The 10,366-nt window shown below is 35.3% G+C and overlaps 1 protein-coding gene across 1 annotated transcript; it reads right to left on the bottom strand.

Annotated features, from left to right (window-relative positions):
* Nucleotides 1-1,065: 1,065 nt before the first annotated feature.
* Nucleotides 1,066-9,741, bottom strand: IL22RA1 (interleukin 22 receptor subunit alpha 1). Its single transcript, XM_053454801.1, has 7 exons — nt 9,589-9,741; nt 8,064-8,196; nt 7,757-7,947; nt 6,400-6,554; nt 5,539-5,677; nt 3,298-3,419; nt 1,066-1,810 (listed from the first exon to the last, which is right to left on the bottom strand). Exons 1-7 carry the CDS (start codon nt 9,629-9,631, stop codon nt 1,112-1,114), a joined length of 1,482 nt encoding a protein of 493 aa, XP_053310776.1. The 5' UTR covers nt 9,632-9,741; the 3' UTR covers nt 1,066-1,111.
* Between the last annotated feature and the right edge of the window lie 625 nt (nt 9,742-10,366).

The following is a 10,366-nucleotide window of genomic DNA, read 5'->3' as shown; positions in this document are numbered from 1 at the left end:
TTGAAGCTAAAAAAAAAAACAAAAAAACCTCAAAATGCTGATGGAATGAATGCGGCTAGAAATGTTTCGAGTGGGTCCTTATCTTGTCCTCTTTTTAACTGATATCTGCTGAAGACTTGAAACTGGAAATGGACAGTGGCTGTGCAGTGAGTGATCTTTGCCGAAGCTTAGATGACACTATGCGCAAACAGATCTTAAATACTCTACACGTTCATACTCCTGGTTTTAAGAAAAGACGTCACCACGCTTAGTACCTTTTGATCATTATTGGGACATATTGAAAGTTACATTACAGACATTTAGACGTTAGGCAGGACTGTAATGAAGATGCTTTCATTCTAAATGCATAAACACAGTCTGTCACTATCTGCATGTCATCCTTAGCAGGCACATCCTAGAATTTCCTAGACTTACTGGTGTCATTATGGTGTGGCAGGTGTAAGGGATTATCACTAAATGCCAGCATTCTGCATTCCCTAGCTCAGCTGTGTTCTTCAACTCATATCTCTATCTATTTCTTAGACTTAAATCCACAACTGCACAATCTGTTAACCCTCTTGGTTGGATTGGATAATACAAATCCTACTGCAGTTTCTATTTCTTTGGCATATTGTAGACAATTTTAGAACAGTTAAGTCAAACCATATGGATCATATAAAGAGAATCAAGAGAGCATTACTATCTATTGATTCATTTACTGGTGGCAACCAACTTAGTTATTGCTAGACACTGGAAATTTCCAGAAGTTCTTGCAATAACTAACTTGGTTACCACTAATAAATGAATAAAAATGAATGAATAGGTAGTAATGCTCTTTTAACTATAGCTCATAGGTTAGATACAGTGATGACAGGACTACTCCTCCTTGTACTAGAACACCAATGCTTGTAAGTAACATAACTTTTTTTTCCTTTTCTTTGTATATTTTCATTATATATTTAATTAATAAAAACATACAAAGAAGAGAAGAAAAAGAATATGATTTGCTCACAAGCACTGGGTTATATTTGTTTGTGCTACATGGGCATACTAAGATATGTTACAATGAATACATGTGATTTGTAATTTTCGAAAAACAAAATAAAATTTATTGGGAAAAAAACTTGGACACTTAGTTCTGCAGTCTATAAGGATTTTGGCACACCCATGTATTGTCCAATCCATCAGCTTGTATGGACCTATGGGGATGTTGGGATGTGTATTGATCCGTCCCCATTGGATCTTCCAATGTTTTTTGGTCTGTTTGATTATCTGAACATCCATATCCATTGCTGCAGTTTGACAAGAAAGCTGTTTTCTGCTGCTCATCTTGGTCCATATCTCCCTTAAAGTCAAGGTGATCATTTAATGTAACAGTTAATAACAATGATGTGTTGACATTTAAGGTGTTGTTTTCATCTTGACATGACAACTGTGATATGGTTTTGCAATTGTCCCATTCTTCTTCATCATTAATCAAGCTAATATTTGGGTGAAAATTCAAATGATGGTTCATCTGACGATGATATGAAAATTCGTTGCATTCTCTACCCCAAGTAGGGTTGGGCATGTTTTTATAAGATGGTATAACCCCAAATGCATAATCATTAAGAGAGTCCATTTTGCTGTTGTTTATATCTTGGTGTCCTTGTTGAGAAAAGTATGCTGCGGGAGGCAGGGCATCTGTTTGTTCGGTATTAGGTTTGATTGGATGCACTGTTCTATATACACATTTTTCTAAATTGTGAAGGTGGTCCTGAACTGGGTCTAAAGTGTTCACCCTATCCGCCGATTGATGCAACACAAGGAAGGGCATAGATTTTCCAAAGTCCTGTTAAATTAATAAAATTGATTAGACATTGGTTAATTCATTGTATTCTCTGGTTGGTATCGTTAATTTTATTATTGCTTATAACTTAAGTGAACAACTGATCTAATATGGTTAGACAATACTAGGGCTGCCATTAGGTGGGTACCGCTAAGGAGATGGGTTTAATTTCAAGTGCATCAGAACTGTATTAGGCTCCCCATTTAGCTAAATGGGCGTTTCAGAATCTGCTTAAACACTCAGAAAGCAGAAACAAAACAAAAAAGCCAAGGCACTCCCCTCACTTAGTTCTCCAAGTTAGTTGTGTGTCCAACTAAATGTAATTTCCAAATATTTCAGCAGTGGATCGATGAATGAAAACAGCATGTAGTGTAATATAGAAAAAAAATAAACAAAATTCACAGTAGTCTATGGATAAGTGTGGCCTGAAAGCCAATGGAAGTCATTGTTATGAATGAAAAAGTACCAAAACACCCCAAAAGTTAGCTTTCTATTATCATATCTATATCTATCTATGATATTGTGGAGGGATCTGTCATCAGGGTTTCTCCCATCTTAGCATGTTATATCTCTGAATTACATCCATGTTTAGTTTCTTAAAATAAAAAAAAATAAAAAAAACCTTTTGAGTCATATTTTTACATTTACAAGTGGCATGCTTAAATTCATCTGAGCGCTTTGACCCTTGGCCATTACTGCTGCTAAACATACTAGAGGGCTCCAGGCATTCTAGGAGAACTATGAATCCACCCTGCCCCGTGACTACAACACTAGCTAACTATTTCCATGTTTGCAATTCATACTTTCTTTTTTATTACAAGTGAAATATCCATTTAAAAGAAGCTGCGGTCATTGTGTCACAGTAATGCAGAATGCAAAAAAACCTGTTTTTCTGGTGCTTGTTTTTAATGTATTCCGCTTGACCTGCAGCATTGTGTAAATACAGAAGCCAAAATGATTTATAGTACATATAGTACCTATCACAATAGGTGTAATAAGCTGCAGGCTTCACTCATACGAAACAGAACTAAAATAATATTGCAGTGTCATTTACTTTCCTTATTGTAAGATATTGTTCAATTCTTACAGAGACCTTACAGTGATGATAAATATGTCAGTTACCAGTATGATAAATCACTTGGTAACTCTACCGCATAAACAGTTGTTTATACTTAAAGTATGAAAAGAAAATAATTATTATTTTGGATCAACAGCAACAAATTAACAGATATAGGAAAGGCTGAACTTGATGGACGCATGTCTTTTTTTCAGCCTATATAACTATGTAACTATGTAATATTACACAGGTTGGTTAATACAATGGATTTCTTATGGAAAATCAAATATCGGGGAATATATATTCCTTTGTTTTTTGTAATTATAATTATTATTAATAGTATTATTTTACTTATGTTGGTGGTAGAGCACTTAATCTATTCACTCAAGGCCACTAGAGATCTAGAGTGGCAAACTGTACCTCCTACACTTACCAAAGACTGTGGTATCTGTCCCTGTTGCTTCACATATTGGTAGAACAAATACAGTAAAACTCCAGCCGAGAGAGCAAGCAAGATAGCAAGCATGCAAAGTATCATGGTGACAAACAAGGGATCTGGGGGAGGAAAACATCCAAGTGAATAATATGAATACCACCATACAATACATATTTAGATTTACACATTTATAAATAGATATTGAAGACCCATCAGTGGTAACAATAAAGGCATGGTTGCTAACTGGCATTGCAGTAGAATCTCTGAAATTGAATTGCAAGGGGATCGCATGCGTGAATGTATGCCTTACAGTACGTCACATACCATATGCATATCTTACACCCATATGTGATAGTTCCTTACATATCACATACAGGTGTAGCTCTAAAAGTTAGTAATATCTGTGGTATGCTGGAATCTGTTATCGTGCAGTAGCAAGTACAAAGGTGATTTTTTTATTGCATTAATATAGAAAAACACCTTTCACGTGAATGTTTTACTAATGTTAATATTTTTATCATCATTTCTCCCTAGACAGCAGCAGATGAGTTGAGATGAAAGAAAGCATTTACTCTCACAATCTTGATTGCTCTGGGACTTGGTAAAAGACAGCCCAGAGCTTTCCCTCTCTTCAGCCCCCTAATGGTATCTATAACCTCTTTTAAAGTAAATGGTTTGTTCATAGTGGCTAGTTTTTCCTCTGAGATCTTTAGAAACCTAAAGAATAAAGGAAATCCACCATTCTACGGTCATTCTTTTTAGAATCTGGAAGGCTGTACAATTCACTATAGTAGTCTTTGAAAGCTCTACTTATCTTCATTGGTGATAGTTGAACTTCATTCTTATGTACAATCTTTTCAACTTTTCTGTCTGAATTTCAATTTCCTAGTCATCAGTTTACTAATTTGGCCATTACTATGGTACCATATCTGTCTTAATGTGAGCAAAGCCCGCTTAGCTTTCTCATTTAGTTTGGTCTTGATTTCTGCTTGGATATTCATTATCTCTTCTGAGAGAATACTAGTAGGACTGGGTTTATTTAACTTTTCTTGTACCGGAGTGCAATATATAAATCCGATAAATACTTTGTTTTCTTCTTATTAAGATATGCTGATTTACTTATCATCGTGCATTTCAGAGCACACCACAGAACACCATTAGATATTGTATTAACATCATTACTGGCCAAAAAACGTTCAAATTCAGTCCTCAGATTCTCGTGACGACAGTAGATATTCTTTCAGCCTCCAGTCTGGTCTGATATGATAATGGGGATGTTGTACGGCCTCTAGGAATACTGGAGCATGATCAGACCATGCGATACTACCAATTTTAGAAGATCTACAGGTTTTCAAAAAGAAGGGATGGGTAAAAAAGGTATCAATCCTGGAATACGATTGATGGGCTACTGAAAAAAGGTAAAATCTCTCTCCTGGGGGTGTAACATTCTCCAGATGTCGTCAAGGTTGAATTAAACAGTATATATATTGAGAAATTCTCCGCCATTCTCTTAAATTTTGGATCTTTTTTTTCACGGGTTGTAAACAATTATCAATCTTCACATTACACAAACTGTTGTGTTCCCTGAATTCATTTCTCCCATCTCTTTGTTAATCTGTTCAAGAATCTAACAGGATAGTTGTTTGGAGCATATATGTTCATAAACAAGTAAAGAATATCATTAATTTTGCAGCTCTCTTATATTTCCAGTATAAATATCCCCTATCGTCCTAGTGCGTCTCCTGGATAAATGCTACATCCACTTATTCATGAATCAAAATATCATATAGATATGCTCTTTTTTGTGGAGAATTTAATCCCTTTGAGTTCAGTGTCATAAATGTCTCTGACTTAAACCATACAACATACAATGCATCATTGTAACATACATACACAACGTAGAAAACATTTTACACGTTTGCTGATTGAACCAGCATTGATAACACTGTGATTCATCTGTAAAGTGTGTTGTAGCTCCAGCATTTGGCTTAATAAAATAATATCATTAAAATAATGTTTTTTAAAAAAAACAGAAAATGCATCTACTATAACTGGGATCATTTTTGGACATCACAGGAAAGTAAAACCCTCTAAAATGTTATTTTTCCTTGGCAAATGTCTTCTTTTCTGGACACTATAGCCATAGCCTACATCATCAAACATTGTATGAGTCACATAAAGTAATTACTTTAGAATTGTAATATAATGTAGAAGGTAAAGTGTTTTGGTTTTTTTTACCTGGAAGTGTTTTCACGACAAAGGTCTTGATATCGCTTTTCTTTTCATTGTTGATCAGAATGTACACACTTCCATTATATTTAGTATCAGGTTTTAAACCAGGAACAATAAATGTGTTGTTTGTCTCTGTTTTTTGCCACTGGAATAAAATGATATAATTTGTTGATTTATGTTCCAAAATGCATATTTCATTGTTCATCATAGAAGATATCATATTATCAAAAAGAGTCAACAGGATATAACAAATTAGACAAAAAGACTAGAAACTGATATATTAGATGGACATGAGGAATGTAGGAGAACTTGGTTCTGATGGATGGTCTCCACTCAGACTTCCCACAATTTGTCCATTAATGCACTCTTTGAGTGCTGCCTGACATAGAGGTCAACTGGACCATCTGGGAACTATCATTTCCCCTACCTTCTTAATTCTCCATTATTTTATTGCCCTACTGTATGTTTCCACCGCATTGGTACTTAACAAAAGGTGGGCTTCAATTAAAGCCTTTTATTAACGTCTGTTCTTCATTTTTATTGTTAGTATATCGGAATGCATTGAGGAGTTTATTCTGGTGACCCTGGTGTCTGTATGATTTGTAAGATACATTTAATTTTTATTTTACGTAAAACCCTTAAACATGATACTTTAAATGTTATTACCTTCTTTAGAGGCTAATGTAATATAATATAATACATATATTATATATAATACATACATATATATATAATACATACATACATAATATAATACATACATATAATACATTATATAATATAATACACTGAAAAGTTATTCTAAGCACATTATACTTTAGCAAAAATTTGAGTTGAATCAATGTTATAGCACACAATATCACTTACTATTTGATCTCCCTCTGTGCTTCCAAAACTCATGTAATATTTAAATAATCCATCCTTGTAGAAACTAGTGTAGGTAGGCAGTAAAGGAGGTTGTACTATGATTGTTATGGAGTAGACATCTTCAATGACCTTCAGCTCTAGCTGATCGATGTACGCTAACAGAAAAAAAACTGAATTAAATTATTTTAATTGAATTAACCTAAATTATTTCCAGTGTGTTTCTCTAAATAAAGCCTGTACATTTGGAAAGACACTATGCATTCTGAGAACAGCATCATAATATCTTCACCAACATAAGAACATATATTTTAACAGCAGATAAGAATCATTCTGCTCATCAATCCTCCTCTCATCATTTTATCCTGATGTAAAAACCTCAAACTTTACATGGTCCTTGTCATATATTTAGGATTGCCTTATGCCTATTATTTTAATTTCCTTGCTGTATTAACCTCTGCTGCCTCTAGTGAAGTAAAATTATGACACAATCGCATTTTAGGGGTTAATGTTTGTGTCATCAGTCCTCACAAGTCTAAGGTGCTTCCAGGTCAGGAGTGGGTTGATGATGAGATCACTCCTGACCAATAGATTTCCTCCTCTCATAAGCATACCTAGGAACTAGGTTTCACCCGGAGACTTAATATTAATATTCAAATTTTGGGGGGGTCGTCTTATAATTGAGCAAATACGGTATTTTGTTTGTTAATCGTATTGGCAAGCAATACAAAAACACATTTATAATACCAGAACTTCACCATATTTGGCAATAAGATGACCGCATCACAATTGTTCAGGTCAGGCAAGTTTGGTACAAATTTGAGCCCTGCGCGGGACTGCTTTTTTAATCCCGCTCCCGCTGATTTTTTGCCCAATCCCCCCCACTCCCCCAATGTGGATGTTCCACTCCCGCCCGCTCCCACCACATTTGTGGCCAATCCCGCCAGCTCCCGCCACATTTGTGGCCAATCAAGCCCACCTCCTTACCTGAACTCCAGATTCTTACCTGAACTGCAGATTGCCGCAAGGCTGCCCTCCAGTTGCTCCCTCACAGCATCTCTTATCTTGCTCCGCCCAGGAACAAGGCGGAGTCACAGGAAGTGATGTGCTCCCTTACAGTGAGACACTGTAAGGGAGCAGAGAGAAGGCAGCCTTGCGGGATTACCGGGACCCGCAGGTACAGTGCCTGGCCGCCCGCTCCCACCCGCAACCCCAGCAAGACCGCCCGCCTCCCAATGCAGTCCTCTAGTACAAATGAAGGCTACAGACTGACATAAACAAGCATGGAATCTTAATTTACTAAAGTTTGTTTGGATGAAGGTTGACACATTTAAATTACCTTACATATAATTTTACTTACTGTCATCTATGGGATGCAACCGCTTTGACATGACCCAGTCTGAAGAACAATTTTTTGAAAATGCCCTGACCCGAGCATTGTATTGTTCCATGAATGCATTCTCATCAACCATGAACTCATCTGTAAGGTTACAGTAAAACCTAGTGATATTCTGACATTCTTCCTTGATGGACCAGATTTTATCTCCATACCTAGAGGAAAAGTAGCATGCTCTTCCATAAATGTGATTAGGTTTAATCTTCTAATAATCCACTATACTAGACTTTACACTATACCAGACGATACAATCATGTGCAATCAAACTAACCTCTTATACTGAACACTAGACGTTACATTTGCTTCCATATCCAGCTGCTTCCATCGCAGAATGTATTCAAAGTTTGTTGCAGTGAAGGCTACATTATAGACTGAGAAATTCTGACAGCCATAGCAATCGTGATCTGAAAAGTAAACAAAGAGGACATTCAAGAAAACATTGTTTGTCTAGATCGTATGAGTAAACTGAAATGCATAGATTAGGATCTGCTCATAGGGGTGCTACTATGTCAGAAGCTTTTTAAGGCGATAATTGATCACGTAGAGCATGTATTTTGTTACTCTGCTGAATTTAGTACTTTTGTAACTAAATAAAGCATTACATAGTAGTGCATTTAGTTCCACCACATGCGCTGGTCTGAACACAACATGTCAGGGTGCCTTAAAGTACACCTTAATAATACAAGGTGTCTGTGTACAGGAAGCAACATTTCCTTTAGTGTTAACCACTTTTCAAACTCGTTTATTACACTTTTATAGAAGCCCTTGATCATTATATATCACTGACTTTCATGCAACTGAATACACATCTGCAAAGCCGTCGCAGGTATATGCCTAAAACATAGAGACAACATTTAACTATGAAGTTTATGTTTAAACAATGCCATTTTCATTTATATAACACTCCCCCAAAAATATTTATTACCACGGTATTATTACATTTGTTTATTTTTCAATATAAATGTATTTTTCCATGAAAGAGGACAGTAGAGTTGAATCCACATATGCCAGGTCAATGAGCAGTATCAAAATGGCAGTAAGCTTTCATTTATGAGCAAAAAATGAAATAAAATAAAAATTACATATTTTCTTTGTATGTTAAAAGTATAAATTTGCATTATAAACGTATTAATAATAAAAAAAACAGTGGTTTAAATCTGTGATTTAAGGATGGATTATACAGGGCTAATTCTCAAGCAAGAAAGGCTATTTGCCCTGTATGCTATATATGAGCAATAAGCCTTCTATTTTCTCTTTGGAAAGTGGTATGTAATAAAGGTGACATCAAGGCAGCCTAAATGGGTTTTACACATAAAATCAAAAATACGGTAATTATTTATTTTTTAATTTGTTTAAATTGTCAAAAACTATTTTGCTCTACAAGTACAGATAATGCAACGTATAGGGTAGCAATGTAAAGATGGAAATTAAATTAAGCTTTTAATTTAAATTCTTTTATGCATGTGGCAAACCGTAATCGTGAAAGAGTTGCACTAATTTCATAAGTAACCCACTAATGTTACTGGTATTCATTTTTACTTACTTCCTTATAGCAATGCCTTAACACACTACAATTTTTTCAAGACTCTCATAATAAGTTGTACTGAAAAACACAAAGCCTAATGGTCATTTTTACGAAATGTCATTGTGTGGTTTTTTAAAAACATAAATATTATCTTCTAAAAAGAAATTCATGTAACAATATAAACAAGGTTACATCTATTACTTTATTCCGAAAAGCCTTCAGTGGTTAGATGATCATCTAGAACTACTTGAGTTCTTTCAATTTTACTTACCAGAAATAATGCAGAAGACCAGGAAACTAAACAGAGTCTTCATCTTTAATAAGGAAACCCCACTTGGTATTGAAGCCAATTAAGAATTTGAGGAGTAATCGACATTGATCCAGATCAACGTTATCCAGAAGTCTCTATTGACTTTGAATGTTTTGATGCCAGAGATTCACTAAATGCTGGTGCCTAATCTTTCCTTAGAAGGGAGTGTTCTGTCTGCAGTTGAATAATTGTGCAACAACCAAACTTTTGCATGTGTGATCTCCAACAAGAAGAATGTATGCAAATCTGTATGGACAGGTATTGTACCTGCAATGCTTTGTACCATCCCAATGTAAAACTGGGTGGAGCACATTTAAAAGGACTTCCTACCTCCAGTCACTGGGTACAAGGGGAAGCATGTCTTTTGTTTAAATTTGCACATAACTTTAAAATAACTTTACTACTCTTTATGACAGATTAATGCGAGTTGCAGTACTCACAACGACTATAACAGAGAAAAAATGTTTAGGGTGTCTAGGAAAGGAGCAGATTTGAATTTTAGGATTTGAACTAAAGTGTTCCCTTGAAATAAAGGCACACAGGGAAGTTAAGGATTGTGTACTGTATAGTGATGTATGCTAAGAACTGGCATTCAAAGCCCTGGACGTTTTTTTTTCTGCATTAAGGCAAAATAAAAAAAATACGTACCAAGGCCTGGTGCTCCCAAGTTTATTTCTAATATCACTATTTAATCCTGGACCGTGCCTTCGTAAACACAATATTTTGAACTAAGTTAGAA

This window comes from Spea bombifrons, chromosome 2 (genome assembly GCF_027358695.1).
Source record: "Spea bombifrons isolate aSpeBom1 chromosome 2, aSpeBom1.2.pri, whole genome shotgun sequence".
Lineage (NCBI taxonomy): Eukaryota > Metazoa > Chordata > Amphibia > Anura > Pelobatidae > Spea > Spea bombifrons.
The sequence above is the reverse complement of the archived record's forward strand: the minus strand, read 5'-3'. Positions and strand labels throughout refer to the sequence as shown.

What these genes read in the sequence shown, in the direction of transcription:
- IL22RA1 (XM_053454801.1), bottom strand. Translation starts at nt 9,631, where the DNA reads ATGAAGACTCTGTTTAGTTTCCTGGTCTTCTGCATTATTTCTG. An exon ending in GGTCTTCTGCATTATTTCTG is followed by an intron (nt 8,197 to 9,588) that starts GTAAGTAAAATT and finishes TTTACTTTTCAG; the next exon opens with ATCACGATTGCTATGGCTGT. An exon ending in GACAGATACCACAGTCTTTG is followed by an intron (nt 1,811 to 3,297) that starts GTAAGTGTAGGA and finishes TTAATTTAACAG; the next exon opens with GACTTTGGAAAATCTATGCC.